The sequence below is a fragment of the Panthera pardus genome, unplaced genomic scaffold, assembly GCF_024362965.1.
Source record: "Panthera pardus isolate Hobbes unplaced genomic scaffold, ASM2436296v1 HiC_scaffold_22, whole genome shotgun sequence".
NCBI classification, from domain to species: Eukaryota; Metazoa; Chordata; class Mammalia; order Carnivora; family Felidae; genus Panthera; species Panthera pardus.
The window spans coordinates 51,007,663-51,024,478 of record NW_026526788.1 but is presented as its reverse complement, the minus strand read 5'-3'; the positions used below and the strand labels follow the sequence as shown (position 1 = coordinate 51,024,478).

Sequence of the window (16,816 nt, the reverse complement as noted above, 5' to 3'; positions counted from 1 at the left end):
TCAGACGCTTAACACTGAGCCACCCACGCACCCTTAAATGTCTAAATGTTACTTTCTTAATGAGGTCTACCCTGAACACAGGTTTATTTTATTTTATTTTTTTTGAGAGAGAGAGAGAGGGAAAGAGAGCGAAAGAAAAAGGGTCAGAGAGAGGGAGAGAGAGGGAGAGAGAGGGAGAGAGAGGGAGAGAGAGGGAGAGAGAGAGAGAGAGAGAGAGAGAACCTGAAGTAGGCTCCACACACAGAGTGGAGCCCAACATCGATGGGGCTTGATCTCACAACCATGAGATCATGACCTGAGCCTATGCTCAGCCGACTGAGTCACCCAGGTGCCCCCAGGCTTATTTTAAATTGTAACATGTCACTGCCCAATTCCCTTTACCCAGTTTGACTTTCCTTTTTTCTAGAGCACTTACCACCTCCTACTACTATACACTATGACTTACCTATTGCCTACTATGCTGCCTGATGTGTCCCAGGTGCCCAGAATAGTACCTGGAGGAGGAGGTGCTCGGTAAATATTTGTGAAATAAAGGAGGACACAAGGGTTAGGAATAATAAAGGGAGCCAGGATTTTAGGGCCTATAGTGTCCTACTGTAGTCAAGTCAGAAATCAGCCTGCATACTTAACTAGAGCAAGGGAAGAGATTCTGAGTTTACTAGTGATTTTTTTTTTGACAATTAAAAAGAGTTAATTCAACAGAAATTAAAATCTATTTTAGTTTTCTAAAATACAATGATCATTTTCTGTTAACTGAATAAAGAAATGTCAGCAGTTGAACATTCTGAGAGAACAAAGCTTTGTCTATTGGTTTTAAATTTTTTGATACAATATAGTAGCCTGGTAAAAACCAATCGGGGCGCCTGGGTGGCTCAGTCGGTCAAGCATCTGACTTCGGCTCAGGTCATGATCTCACAGTTCGTGGACTCGAGCCCAGCTCAGAGCCTGGAGCCTGCTTCGGATTCTGTGTCTCCCTCTCTCTTTGCCCCTCTCCCACTCATTCTCTCTCTCTCTCTAATGAAGAAACTTAAAAAAAAAAACCAGTATGTTATAAAAAATTAGTAGTTATGAAAAGTCTTCAAAGTATCCAAATAGAAATTGTCTTCTGCCTTTTCTACATGTTTGGACTGTACTTACTCATAATGGTTACATTCAACCATTGTGTTCAACTCTTAAACATACCAGTACACTAACCATGATTTCTAACTCTGAATACTTACTTATTTTAGGGTACATATTTTTTTTTCAATCCGTCACTGATCACAAATGATTATGACCTAGATATAATTTATTTTCAGAAGGCAATATAAGACAATTTCATTTTTAAATTTGTTATCCTTAGTTTTGTCTTTTAGTGTCCACTATGATGCTCTGCTCAACTGTTTAAACATTCTTTATTATCTCATGCACAGTTTCAAAAGCTAAAAGAACCATAAATTTAATGATTTTTCTTTAGCATTATTGCTAGTAACACCTAGATTAAGACCCATAATTATTTTCTTATTTAAAAAGAATCATCAAAATGAACACTATAATCACTTTCATAAATGAATGTCTAGTTTCTGCCAAAATATTGTTTGAAACATGTAACATCAGTATACCATTGACCTCACCTCATTTCTAGTACAATCCTGAAACACTGTACGTGCAACCTGTTGAGACTTTAAATATAATTCCTAATTAGGTCTTTGATTTTTATTCTAAGAAAAAGTCTTGCCTCAAAAAATTGAAATTTATAAAGAATACCTTATTGGAAAGTTCAGTTTATATCTTTCCTTCAATATAATGGCTATTTAATATTAATAAATTAATAAATTCAGATGATTGGGTACATCATGACAGGTATACTGTCATGCAAACATAGTTGGGAGAGCCGTGTGTGTGAGCTCATGTGCACGCGTGTGCGCGCTCTCTCTCTGTATATACGTATATTTAAATTCACCTCTTTGCTTAAAGAAGCTTCAGAAACAAAGCCAAGCAGAAAGAAGAAAAAATAAAATTAGGAAAATATCATAATTTATTATGAAGATATGCCAGAGTCAGATGTCCAGGATTCCAAACCCAGCTCCAGCATTTATCAGCTTCGTTACTTAACCTTTCTGAGTCCTATTTCTGTGAAAAAACACTGTGATAAAATCTGAAATACTCTCCCCTCAACCGTTCTCACAGCTTGCTCCTTCCTATTATTTTGGTCTCTGTTCAAATGGTAAGTCCCAAGAAAGACCTTTCTCTGTTTTATTGTTTCTCATAGCTGTTGTTATACATAGCATCTGAAATTATCCTGTTTACTTGCTTATTGTCTGTCTCTCCAATTAGAACAGAAGTTCCAGGAGGGTGCAGACTAGGTCTGTCTTGTTTATTGCTGTGTTTCCATTGGCTAGAATAATGATTGGCACAATGTAGGTGCTAATAAACATCTGTTGAATGATTAAATAATACCACCTAACTTGAGGGGTTCTTGGGAAGATTGAATAAGATAATAAATGTAAAGCTCATGACCCCAAATACAACAAACACTCAATAAATAATAGCCATTAGTTTAATCTTTTATTAGCATTTATTTTAATTATGGTGTGATTTAATTGCAGTATGATTACAGACTGCCTAGTTGAAGTATGCTAGTATTATAAAAGTCTGGTCATGAGCTGTGCTTTTCAAACTAGCACATCACAGAATCACCTGAAAGCTTGTTATTACACAGATTTCTGGCCTTGTCCCCAGAGATTTTGATTCAGCAGGTCTACGGTAAGGCCCAAGAATTTGCACTTTTAACAAGTTCCCAGGTGATGCTGTGGCTGGCAGATGGAGACTGCGCTTTGGATATAGCAAGTGGATGTAGCCTAAGATTTTCAAACATCGAGTATGAACATATCAAGAAATCTCTGTACCTTAAAGTACTTCTATATTTACGATACTTGTTCAAAAACAACAAATGGTTGGTTATACTTAAATTTTACCACCTTCTGATTGTGTTGTTCCTTCATTTTTACTTATTACCACATAAAATCACCAAGTCCCTTAACTGTCACATCAACTATACTTAATTATCAATTAACCCTTCTTCTTTGCATAAGTTAAAAACTAAGTACAACAACACTTTTCCAAAGAATTTGTTCTCTGTGCAGGGATTACTGCCACAATCTCTGAAAGGGCACAAAGAAGAAAGCTTTCCTTTCCTGTACCACAGATTTCTATGTCTATAACCTTCTTTTTCTCCTGGGGAAAGAATCATCACTCTTACAGGGGCCGCTAACCACAAGAGAGTTAAGAACCAACGCACTGTATTCTCCACATTTTAGCTGCCGGAACAAAGCTCCTTTGTTCTTAGTTGAAGTGAAAAGTCTTTAATTTTAAGTCAACAACCTATACAGCCACAAGCAAATACACCCTAAGCAACCTCAAAAAGTTTCTGAGGATCCTGGTGCAAGAGACAGAGCATCCTTTAATCTAGAACTGCCAATCTCTGGTCCCCAATCCAGTGTCTCTCTCTCCCTAAGACCCACGAGGCTTCCCCCTAAATTGTAGAAGACCGTTTTTCAAAATATGTAATTCCTAATTGACATTGCCTACGTGCCTTTCAAGCTACCTATTACTGCGTATGAATCTCTGAAAGAAAAAACACAATAAAATAATCAACAAATTGGCCATTTATTTATTCATTTGATCCTTTATCAAGCACCTAAGTACCAGGCACTAAGGTACACGTAACCCAAAGCTACCTATGGTAGCAAGTCGGTGGCATATCTTGGAGGAGATGAGTTTTAAAGGATGTGCATCTGCTCACTGGGCATATGGGTGAAGTGCATTCTAAAGCAGAGCACACTGCTGAACCAAGTATGTTCCTGTATGTGCAGTAGGCAGTGAGGGAGGAAGATGTGGGCACGGCTAAGTAGTTTCAATTTATCCCGAGGCACCTGGGTATCTCTAAGAAATTCTGGGTCAGCTGATGAGTGAGCAGTGAAGACAGTAAACTGTTTAAATGATCATGCTTTGACACAGGTTAGAAGTGAGTTGCAGAGACTTTGGGCAGAAGTAATGAGGGCCTGAACAGTCACAAGGGGGTGGCAGTGAAGGGACAGATTTGAGAGGGATTAAAGTGAGAGACCAGACAGGACTTGGTCCCCATTCTGTTAGGGAGGGTAAACAGAGTCGAGTGTGGAGCTTATTTCCTGCTGGAATAACTGAAGATCAGTATCCCATTCACTCATTTTTAGACATGCTGAGCTCCAGATGGCTTCAGGACATCCAGGTGGACACCAGGAGGATTTTGAAGCTCAGAAGAAAGGTTTATGCCAGAAATAAAGATTGGGAGACATCAGCACATGCAGCTGAAGTCCCAGAGTAGGTGAGCTCACATGGAAAAGAAAAAGATCCAAATACACACGTAGAATTTTTTTCTTGGCTTATGAGAAGTTTGCTTGATAGAGTTTAAGTTCTAAATCAATCTTTTTTTTTTTTTTTTACCACTCTACTCCAGTGGCTAGCAAAGTGACTGACAACTAAATATTTTAAATAATTCAATAATTATTTGGAGGGACGTTTACTTCCTTAAGTTCTGGGTTATTAAAATGATCTCATAGATCTGCAACCATGGTTAATGTGGATTTAGCTCATCTAGCATGAAGTGACCAAAGATAAAACTCATTTGTATGTTAATTTCCACCTAATTTAAAAAATTTATCTTTTTATCAAGTGTCCTTGGCCTGCTTTAGAGAAGTGGTGTTAGTAGGTGAGGTACAAACCTACTTAAAAATGGGGGCTTTTGTAAGCTTTGTCTGTCTGTCTGTTTTGGCAATTCCTTGCCCAGAGCCTGGGACACAGCCTGCCCTGTCACCTCTGCCTCCCACATCCTTCTAACTGGCTTGCCCCTTTCTCTTTCTTCCACACAGCTGGCGTGCTAACATCGAGGGCTGCTGCAGTCACTTATCATGCTGGTTCTGTTGGCCCTTCTTTCTACATCAATAGGGAAGCCGGGCAGTGTTAGCTCCAGAACTTACTGGGAGAATGGGAGAGCATCAACCTATCTGATCTGAGGAGGAGAGACAAAGAGGTGAAATGCATTTGCAGAGTATCCCAAAGGAAAAAAGTAACTTCATGTATCCATATGACAGCGGGGAGCATCATGCATGATTCCCACCTCCCGCCCTGCTGCATGCATTTCCACCCCAGCCAGGCCCAAGCTTACTCACATCTCTGCCTGAGAAGGCCAGGGCCTATGGCTTTAGGAATTTCAAAAAACATTCTAGTTTCTTATCTTGCATGCCATTCTGCTGCAATATCCCGACACATACCTGCTATTGTATCATTCCGTTTCATTAGTTTCATTGCACTTATCAGCATCCAAATTTCATATATTTCTTAACTTGATTACTCTGTCCTTCCTCATTTGACCAGAAAGTCCAGAAGGGCAGATTCCATGTCTGGTTTTACTCATCAACGGTAAAGCTCCATTTATATATTTTAATTTTCAAAATTCAAGTAAGACCAGAATCTTATATCATGAATTTTCATAGTAAGAACTGTTTTTTTACCCATTCTTTAAAGAATCACAAAATCATAGTCTTTGTACAGAGTTATTTTAATAAGATATTCTTTCTATATTCTATCAGTCAAGATAAAAAATATGATGATATACTGCAGCATCACTTAACATTTCTCACTTTCCTCCTGTCCCATTTGGCCATCTTACTTTTATATTTTATACTATCTCAAATCACAGCATCATTATATCTGACCCATATAATACATTAGAAAACTGGGTAAGGGCGCCTGGGTGGCTCAGTTGGTTGAGCGTCCAACTTCGGCTCAGGTCATGATATCACGGTTCGTGGGTTTGAGCCCCGCATCGGGCTCTGTGCTGACAGCTCGGAGCCTGGAGCCTGCTTCGGATTCTGTGTCTCCCTCTCTCTGACCCTCCCCCCGTTCATGCTCTGTCTCTGTCTCAAAAATGAATAAATATTAAAAAAAAAAAAAACTTATTAAAAAAAAAAGAAAACTGGGTAAGATCAAAGACCCAACCAATGACTGAGAAACGCTGAGTTGCAGTATTATCTTATTGTTACAAATAAGATACTTTGCAAATGGCATAGTTTTTGCCTACAAGCTCCAATATAAATACAAGCAAAATAGTACCCGGAAATCCAAGGACCAGAAAGTGAATAAAGATGAGTACTACAGGATCCTCAGCTCTCCAGAAACACTGGGTTGAGTATCTGACTCCATCATTTACTCTATTATTTGGTATTCTCTGCTGATGATAAAGGCCACATTTATGATTTATTTACCACTGTCTTTTAATCCCACTTCTGCCACATACATTCTCTTTCAGCAAAGGGGCTTGATGATGGCCAAGGAGTTTTTCAGGCCAGAATGACTTGTGCTGTTAAACTGTCACTTACCCTTTTAGACTTTAAACTGCTGTTGCAAACATAAACATAGCCCTTGCTTATAACATGACTGTTTATACTTCTGGAATCTTTTGTTTTCCATCTCAATTTAAAATTGGGATTTTATTATGTCCCAGAGAAAATTTTCTTTCAGAAAAACAGATATAAAATCTGCATTAGAAAGGCAGAAATTGGAGAATTTGTGCTTTCTTCTTATCTCCCAGATTTGGCAGTTTTTGCTGGAGAAATCCAAATATGAAAATAATGCACAAATGTTAGAAGAAGTAAAACAAAACAGACCGTGGACCAGGTCCGGGTACCATGCTTGGTGTAGTGGGAAACATGTAAGTAGAAGATTGAGTCCTTGCCCTAGAGTATTCACATTCTATTGGCTCTTCCTCCAAAATACATCCACAATCCACTCTTCCCCGCCTCCACTGCACACCTCATTACCCTGGTTGAAGGCCCTATAATCTTTCAGCTGACATGCAGTGATAGCCTTCTGATTGCTGTTCCATAAACCTGCCAAGGGCATTCCCACCTCAAGGCCTTATACTTGCTTTTCCCTCCATCTAGAATGCTCTTCCCATATATACACAGAGCTCAATTCCTTCAGGTTTGTGTTCAAATGTCATCGTATCAAAGAGGCCAACCCTGACACTGTATATAAAATAACCCCATCTCTCCTATCCACAACCCTTCTTTATTTCTCTTCATAGCATTTATCATTATCTTACATGGCACATATTTATTATTAGTTTCAGCTACTCGAATCTAAGCTTCTTGAGAGCCCAGATGTTTGACTATCCTGTTCACTGCAGTATCCTCTGTGTCCAGAATGGACAGTGCCTGGCACACAATAGGTATTCAATAAATATTTGTTCGATGACATTTAATTGGTAATTATTCAAGTTAAGTAATGATACAGGGCAACAGCAAATTAGTATTTCAAGACAGTTCATAGTTAATTGCTAATTGAATAGCATAGGCCAGTAATACCCAAAGGTAATACATATCTCCATCACTTGGAGAGGTTTTCCAAAATACACATACACAGACCTCCCCACAACTGATTCACCAAATCGCTCTAGGTGGAAATCTGAGCATATGTATTTTATTTTATTTTTAATTTTTTTTAATGTTTATTTATTTCTGAGACAGAGGGAGACAGAGCATGAGTAGGGGAGGGGCAGAAAGAGAGGGAGACACAGAATCAGAAGCAGGCACCAGGCTCCGAGCTGTCAGCACAGAGCCTGACGCGGGGCTCGAACTCACCGCGAGATCGTTACGTGGGCTGAAGTCAGACACCCAACCGACTGAGCCACCCAGGCGCCCCTGAGTGTATGTATTTTAAACAGCTTCTTAGAATGATTCTATTTTGCTTTTATTGTGGTACACTATATATTACATAAAATTTGCCATTTTAACCATTTCCAGGTGATTCTCTATTTTGTACCTATCTAAAACTCCTGGTGTAGTATTATGTCAGTTCAGTAGCAGGAGAACAGGTGAAAGGGAGGATCTTAGAGCATGAGCTTTGGAGTTGAATAAGGTTCACCACTCATTAGCTGTGACACTGGGCAAGTTACTTAACTCAAGGTTTCCACACCCACAAAATGAAGATAATCTCTATACTCTCTCTTTCCCAATATCCACTCCAGACTGTTTCAAACAAAGCTAAAATGAAATCAAGTATATAAAATATATATAAAAAAATATATATATATGTATGTATGTGTGATATATATATATATATATATATATATATATATATATATATATATATATATAAAATATAAAATAAAGTATCTATTTGGTGCACACAATAGGCATTAAACTAGAACTTACTAGAATTACTTTCACTGAAACAGGAAAACAGTTTCATATGGGCAGAAACACAGAAAGTATGTGGAATCCTGGCATAAGTGGCTAGAACAATGAAACTTCTACTGATAGGCCAGGTGAGAAAGAAACTTGACAGGAGTTCCATAGACATGACCATATTAGAACAGAGGTTTTCAAACTTGATCATGCTTCCAAATCACCTAGAGGGCTTATTGAACACAGATTGCTGGGTCTACTCCCAGACCTTTTGATTCAGTAATTCTGGAGTGGGGCTTGTTAATGTGCATTTCTCATAAGTTCCCAAGTGATGCATAGGCTGCTGGTTTTTTGGTCAAAGGGTAGAAAATTTCAGTTCAACAAGACGAAGAAGTCCTAGAGATCTGCACGGCATACAGCCTATCGTTAATATTACTGTGTTGTACGCTTAAAATTTGCTGAGGATAGGTTTTATATTCAGTGGTCATATCACAAAAAAATAATAACAAGAGCATGGGAGGAAACTTTTAGAGGAAACAGATAGGCTTATGACCTATGGTAATGATTTCATGGGCATACACTTATCTCTAAACTCATCAAGTTGCATACACTGAATATGTACAGCTTTTTGTAAGTCAACCATACAATAAGGTCTTAAAAAGCCAATGAATTAAAGCAAGTATACCCAAACAAAACCTGTGAGATTAATTCCTGCAATATAATTTTTTTAAATCAAAAAGCTAAAATGGTTCGCTTTTCAAAAAACTATATCCAATAATATGTTCATGGTTTTTAGAACATGAAAATTAAACAAAAGTCAACTATTACATAATAATACAAGAAAAATTTCATGCCCCTGGTATCTTAATGACAAATTCAATCCTGAAAATAGATTCAGAGTTAATTCTTGGAATACTCATTGTTTTGAAAGCTAAAATCTAGATAAAAACAAAATGTGGTGGTTTTAAAAGAACAAGTGTAGCCCATAACTTCTGAGGCATAAATGACAAAAAAGAATACTCACAGGTATGGAGGCATTCTGTCACTGTGGTTGGCTTGATCAGGTACCCTTTACAGATGTAGCAGGTGATATAAGGATTGAAATCTTTCACCAAGTGTTTCCTTTGGGTAGCCATTCGTGGTTAGCTAGGACTGGCTTTAGTAGTTCAGGCAAAGAGGGGTAGTAAGCGGATGAAGTCTGATCCCAGGAGCCGGCGTGGAGTTCCCAACTGGATGTCCTGAGGCATGAGAACTAACATCCAGATTTATCATGAGATCGCTGGTCATCACTCCTTTTGGTGGTTCTGCTTTCCCATCTCTGTTTCCACAGTAATTTTAAAAAGATAAGAGAAAAAGAGTGTCAAATTCCTCATACGGTATTGATAACATATTAGCAGCAAGTGTTATATGCTCCAAATTGGGTGTATGGGTGAACAGAACACTTCATTCACTGTCACATTAATTTGTAAACCTGCTATGGTGTCATTCAGGAAAATGACAAATTCATCGAATCTGGAGCCTTAACTCTCAATTCTACACGTGACACCCAAAGCGGTTAACTCCAGTTTTGATACCTTTACCTCTTCAGTAATGCAGTTTAACTACCTGCTTGACTTCTCTATTAGGAGTCCTTTCCAATACGAGTTACAAGATTCAAAATTGAAATCATTATCCTATCAAAATGCTTCCTATTTCCATTTTGTACCCTGCATCCAGTCAGTGAAATCAAGTTGATGTCCTTTTCCGTTCCATCCATAGCCACCCTATTTGAATAGTACCTCTCCACCTGCAGTCCATCTTACATTCTACCAGATTTATTTTATTCTATCACATTCGGGTCCTCTTTTCAAAGATTGTCAGTGTTCCCTCTTTACAAACAGACATTTAAATTCCTTAGCTTTCCATACAAGACCTTCACAGGCTGACCTTAGCATACCCTTCAACACTTTTCTTCAGGCAAAGTGAAAGGATCTCTCATAGTCCATTTTGCAGGCTCTATATACCCACTGTCCAACAAGCCCTTCCTCTCCTCTAAATCCTACCTGTATCCTTGGAAACCCTTCTCCAAAGTTATGCTCAGTGTACTCTCTTCTCGGGTTTAACCCTTACTACTCTCCTATTACATCTTTCTTTTAATTTAATTTATAGTTCCATTCATTCTTTATCTCCTCTATTAGACTGCAAATTCTTTGATAGAAACTGGTCACATTTAGTAAATGTATAACTTGGGCAATGTTATTTATCCTCTCTAAATCTCAGTTTTTAAACTATTAATGAAAAGAGTGCGCGCGCCCTAGAGTGGTAAGGATTAAATAAGACCATATACATAAAGCTAGCACACAATAAGAACTGAACGTCATTAACTTTTTTTCCAGAAATGTTTAGCACAGTTGGCTGGTCCGTGGAGTTGCTGGAAAAAAAAGTTTTAAAGGTTTCTTACAAACAAATGTGTTCTAGGAGAAAACAGCATGAAGGAAGGTACTGATTTCCTAAGTTAATCCTATAAACAGGAACTTTTCTCCTATCTTAGCGGTTAACTCACAGGTGAGTATAAAGCAATGGGAGAGGTAAAAGGCATCATTCCACTGACACATCGCCATTAAGAATGTGCAGTTACAGGTTCTGGGGGTGTCATCCTACCGCTCAGGAGAACTGTGTCGAGGGTGTAACACAAAGGGAGCATAAATAACAGCCGGCCGGGGCGGGGGGGGGGGGGGGGGGCGGGTCTGGTCTGCGGCCCTTTATGACCTTCCGCAAGGCATTTAATATCCGTGCCTGGGTTTCGGCTTCTCCTGTACACATTGGGACTAAGGGCCTTGCCTTGTCCACAGGTTTGCCAGGAAGCTCCAAAGTTAAGAGAAAGTCTTCTGAAAGAGGAAATGCACGGTCCCGATCTCATACCACCCGAGCCACAGAGTCCTGTCACCACGACGGTTAAAGGAAGCAAGTATTTGCAGTGACGGGGAGGAAGGGAACTTTTCCGCGTCCTCCGGCGGGACCCGGCAGCACGGCCCGGGGCGGTCCAAGCACAAGTCCGCCCCGCCCGCCTGGCAGGTGCGCGGGCCCGGGCCCGGAGGACGCGCCGCTCGGGCCGGGCCGGGGCTGCGCCGGGGAAGACGCGCCGCCTCTCCCGGGGCCGAGCGCCGGCAGCTCGCCGCCCTCTCCGCGCCCGAGGCCAGGACGCGGCCCCGAAGCCCCCAGACCCTGGCCGGACACCCCAACCCCGGCTGCGAGAGACTCCCGGCTCCAGGCGAGGCCGGCCGCGGCAGGTGCCTGGAGGTGCCGCTCCCGCCCCGGGCGCAAACTTGGGCAGGGAGCGCGGGGGCGGCCGGGGCCCCTCGGCCGCTCTCAAGCCCGCCCGGTACCTACCCCGCGGCCGCCGCCGCCGCCGCCGCTCCTCGCCCGCCAGCGCGCCGGCCTCAGAGGGAAGGAAAGTGAAAGAGAAACAGCGCCCGCCGCGGCCTGGCCGGTCCCCGCGCCCCGTCCGCCCTCCCCCTGCAGGCGGGAGCGCGCCGGCTCCGCGGGGCCACTCGGCTCGGGCCCGATAGGGCGCGGCGGGCCTCGGGGCCCAGAGCCGGTGCCGCCTCCAAGGGCAACTCCACCCCCTTCCAACCGCCGGCGCCGCCGGCCGGCCACGCCCCCGGCCACGCCCCCGGCGCCACGCCCGCAGGCCACGCCCGCCTGCCCGCGCTCCTCGCAGGTGCTGCGGCCTGCCGCCCGCCCTGGCCTCCTTGGCTTCAGCGCGACTCGCAGCCTTGGCCAAATTTCATCTCGGTTCTTCTTCTCGCCACCCCTCCCGGTTGTTTTCATCATAACAATGTCTGGTACATTTTCCCTGGTGCGTTTAAAAGCAACGGTCAGTGCTGATAATGAGTCACCCTGTGAAACTGTCTACTCAACTGCGTCTTCCCCAAGCCAGTCCCACCTGCGCAGCAGCGGGGATGAAGACATTCCTTGATTTACACCTTATGTAAAAATCACTAACGAACTTACTACTCTGGGGTGGGGATCGTGGACAAGTGAGCAAGGAGCGCGGTGGGGGCGGGGGTATTAGCAGAAAGGTAAAGAGTTACTACTATTTTCAAGGTTCAAAACAAACAAAAACCCCAGTTCTCTTTGTAGTGGCTTTGAGACCTGCAAGAGACCACTTACTGCAAAAATGTATTCAAAACCATGCATTAAAGGATTCCTTAAAGTCATTCAATCCTATTCTACTGCATTCCAAAAATTTAACAAATTTCTTCTACAACCACTCGTTTGCTAAACATTAAATTAGACCTGGTTCTTTGCTTCTTAGAAGACTGCAACCCAGTAATCCTACGGTGGCAGGCAAATCCGTGTGGTCTCCACCAGTAAAACAAAAGTCAAAGCGAACATCCCAAAGGTAATCAGCAAAAGGTGGCTTCAATTTGTGCATAAGAGGGAAAGGTGTTGCAATTACATCATCTTTGCTTCTGCAGAAGTGAGAGCAGTGGGGCTAGGGAACTGACAGTTGGGGAGGGGCGATTAATGCAAAGTTATTTGTTTCATCTCCTGTTGACAGGACTAACCTTCCTTATCACCAGAGGGACAGACTGTGGAAATGGTTCTAGTGGCCAACAAACCCAACAACCACCGGTCCAGCAACCATACAGGTGTTCAAAGATCTATTTCAAATGTGAATACACCAAACAAGTAGACAAAGACAGCTTTTAAAAATATCCAATTTATCATAAAACTTATGTAGAGTGGACATAACATTTAAAAAATACCACTGTTAATATTACAGCAGGAGCAATACATTTTCTCAAACAGCTTTCAATGACATTTTTATCATCCTTACAAGAACCTAAAATATATATGCCAATTTCCATGCTAGGATCAACTTCAATAAGTCACAGCAATCACAATGGGCACATTGGTCAAATGACTTTAGAGCGGAAGGATTACTTTCAAATCTTTCATCTTAGAGACAAAACAGATGAATATGTGAAAAGTCGCCCTATTTCAAGTGCATGTAAAACATGTAATGGAAAATGTATATACACACACACACATACACACATATATGTATATGTATACATATATGTATATGCACTTGTATATGTATGCATATGTATATGTATACATATATGTGTACATACGTGTGTGTGTATATACACATATATGTGTATTTGTGTGTGTGTGTATACACACACACACACACACACACACATACACACATACACACACACACATACCACTTACTGAAGGTCCAGGGGGGCTTAAATGTGACTGGTGGTCAATAGTAAGTGGGGTTAATCAGCATTCCCTGAGGAAATGAGCTTGAGGATGGATATTAGAAAGGCTTCTATTAGCAATGGAAGAGGGATGATGAACATGCTAGAGCAGTATTTGAACACGGATGTAGAGGTGGCGTTGCCACAATCAGAACTACAAATGGTGGGCTTGGGGGTAACAAAGAATTACAACCTTGGTAAGGAAATCTGTGCCTTGTGTACCCAGAGGTAGCACACGATGTAGTAAAATGCTTGGTGGTGCCTCCTTTCCCTTCTTCAGCAACCACCCACCTTTCCCAGTCCAAGAAAAAAAAATGCACATATGAAAAAAATAAGAAAAAAACCTCAAACATTTGTCTGGTTAAAAAAATTAGTATCAAAAGAAATGGTAAGAGAGAATGTTACAAAGAGACAAGTTTCCTGACCTACGTGTAGGTTCTGAGCATCTAAACATAGGACTTTCAGTGGCTGTTTCCTTTTCTTCCCTGGGAATACTTGCCAGTAACTTACCTCTTAGTTCTTTGGTTCTGACATGGGGTTGGAACAAACCACAGAAGCTTCCATGTGAGCAGGTGCTCTGATAACAAATCTCAAGTACCAGTGAGACCCTCAAATAAACAAAGGCCTGGAAGCAATTGGATATACAGGACTGGGGGGGGAAAGGGAGATAAAAGAATCATTGCTGAGAGTCCCCTTATCAGTAATCTACTTCAGCTTTCTCATTTTACAAACGTAGAAACCAAGATCCTGGGAAGTGGCAAGTTCATAATCACAGACCTGCTTTTGGTAAAGCCAACACCTAAACAAAGGTACCGGTTCCATATCATTTACATCTCTCAAAGGGAATTTCCTAAGTCCAGGATTTTAGGGGAGGTTTGGTAAGAAACAAATGAGCTTACAAGAAAATAAGGAACAAAGGGAGAGAAGAATGGATGAAGGGAGAGAGGGGAATTACTGCCGATATGGCATGCAGGAGGAACTGCCACTGGTGATCTCCTATCAAAGCAGCATCATCCCAAAGCAATGACTTGCTTCATTTCATCATTGATCCAGACTCTTCCGGGGAACCACAGATGGCTCCTGATAACTCTTGGAACTATTTGGAGGTACCTGTATATCTGACAAATGTTTTCATTACTTTATATTTTATGTCTAGATTTTTATTTCAGTCAAGGCCCGGTAATGGATAAGTAATTCTATACTGAAAAGTTCACATTCTGTCCTTGGCTAATAAATATATTATCAATGATCTGACGTTTAATAGCATAATGTTTAAAAATCGGGTTAGAACTTTATTTACATTTCCCCTGGGATATTAAATAAGATGGCTTTTTCATTATTGTAAATTATTTTATCTACCTAAGTATGCTATTTAATCGTTTTATACAGAATATCTCTAACATAAAACTATCCTCTGTAATCTAAAAGTCTTCCTACAGAGATTTTAGGAAATATTCAAATTGAATGTCCCCTTGGGACATTTAAAATAAAATAAATAATAAATAAAAATAATAAATAAAAATAAAATAAAATAAATGGGACATATAAAATAAAATGTATTTATTTTATAACCATGGATATTACAGCTCAAAATCTATGATTACCTAAAATCAGTGACAGTGGAATGAGAGGGGAACAGAACTGAAGGACTTCCAATCCCCCTCAACCACGTCTCTTTTCCTGTTAATGCAGCCCTCCCTTATGATCAATAATTGTCAAGGACTCTCTCTACTAAATGCCTTTGAATCCTTCCACTTACCCTGGTTGAGATTACTACCATGTCTACCTTCCATCACTTCAACGAACTCTTAGAAAGCTATGGCTCTCATCTGTCAAACCCTTCTCCACAGCATAACCAGAGGACTCTCTAACTACAAATTGGATCGTGTTGCTCCCCAGTTAAAAAAAACAAAGAAAAAACACAACTCTGTTCTTAGGCTAACCACCCAAACACTTAATAAACCCATCCCAGATTCCCATTCCTTCTACAGCCTCTCCCTTGAAGTCTAGGCTGTAGCCCTAATGAACATTTTTACCTTTGAACTACAGAGGTGGGTCTCCTTTCTTTCAAATGAGCATCCTGTCCCAGTTCCCTCACCCCTCCCCACTCTTGCTAAATCTGGTCAGCCCTTGTTTATCCTTTATCGGGAAATCTCAAAGGCCACTTTGAGGTTTATCGGGAAATCTCAAAGGCCACTTTCCAAGACACCCTGAAGGTGCTGAAGAACTTCCATGATATACATACACCGCGTACCTACATGACAACTCAGCTTATTCTCTCAAGTCTCATAGCACACTGTCTTGGGTTACCTGGTTGACGTGGCTGAGCCCCCTTCTGGATCCATTGCTCGACTGTGCTTCACTAGCACTATGGATGGCAAATGGTAAGCATTCAAATAAACACTGACTGAAAGCTGAATATTTGTAGGCACTTTAAGACCTATTCTGTGTACTCTTTCTCTGGTTTCTTCCTGGAGGGACCTTTCCAAAGATATGTTAGGCATAATCCCTGCCATCTAGGACTACTAAATGAATCACAACAGGCAACAGAGACTTATCCACAAGAAACAAGTAGGGAGCAATACACCAAATTTACTAATAAGGTGTTAAATGACAAAAACTCCAGCTGAAAGAGGCACTGCTATTGGAGGTCAAGAAACTAGTCCTACATGCTTATGACTCTACCAGCAATAAATACAGCAAGGCAAAATACCAAAAGCTATGGATATGAAAAATAAATGAGAAAGCCAGGGGAAAAAAGGGAAATTAAGTCAGTATGCTAAAAGTGAGTACAAATAAATAGCATTAGGTATAGGGACAAGATTAGTCTGTGAAACACAGTGCAACTAGCTAAATATTTTAAAGTGCCTTAAATACACTATGCTAAAGAGACAGACCGACACAACTTGTTTTTTTCCTCTTTTGAGAGGCAGAAAAAACTAGCTGTATTTTCTTTACTGCGATTTCAACAGTTGGCTAGAGCAAGTTCCATTTATACTGGAAGAACAGAGATGTAGCTAAAATAGGTACAGACTATAAGGAAAAGCTGCATTTACTCCAATCATCAGGGCTATGGATATTTTAAAACATCATGACAAAACCACAACTGTTATTTTGGGAGGTCAGATTAAATCCCTGAGGATTATAAATGGACAAGTGACTGACATGCAGAAACTAAGAATATTCCATCAAATCTGAATGTAGATGATTCTAAGTTAGGAATGATTATAGAAAAGTTAGAAAAAAAGCCCTACCAAAAAAAGATATGAAATTCAAATGGGGCAAATGCAATATGAAAATTTAGTGATATAAACACTCAAATACCAGAGGAGACTAGGCACATGATTTGAA

At 40.8% G+C, this 16,816-nt stretch overlaps 1 protein-coding gene across 3 annotated transcripts in view; it reads right to left on the bottom strand.

Annotated features, from left to right (window-relative positions):
• The window catches only part of PCGF5 (polycomb group ring finger 5), a 122,243-nt gene that overhangs the window by 60,554 nt on the left and 44,873 nt on the right, over positions 1 to 16,816 (bottom strand). For 2 of the 3 annotated variants that reach the window (XM_019445059.2, XM_019445060.2), the window contains exons 1-2: positions 11,577 to 11,720; positions 9,232 to 9,525 (exon numbers count right to left, since the gene is read on the bottom strand). In XM_019445059.2, coding sequence (XP_019300604.1) covers positions 9,232 to 9,343 — 112 coding nt within the window. In that variant the 5' untranslated portion in view covers positions 9,344 to 9,525; positions 11,577 to 11,720. Of the gene's footprint in view, positions 1 to 9,231; positions 9,526 to 11,576; positions 11,721 to 16,816 lie in introns of those variants that run through there. The other variant, XM_053909727.1, reaches the window with a different exon arrangement.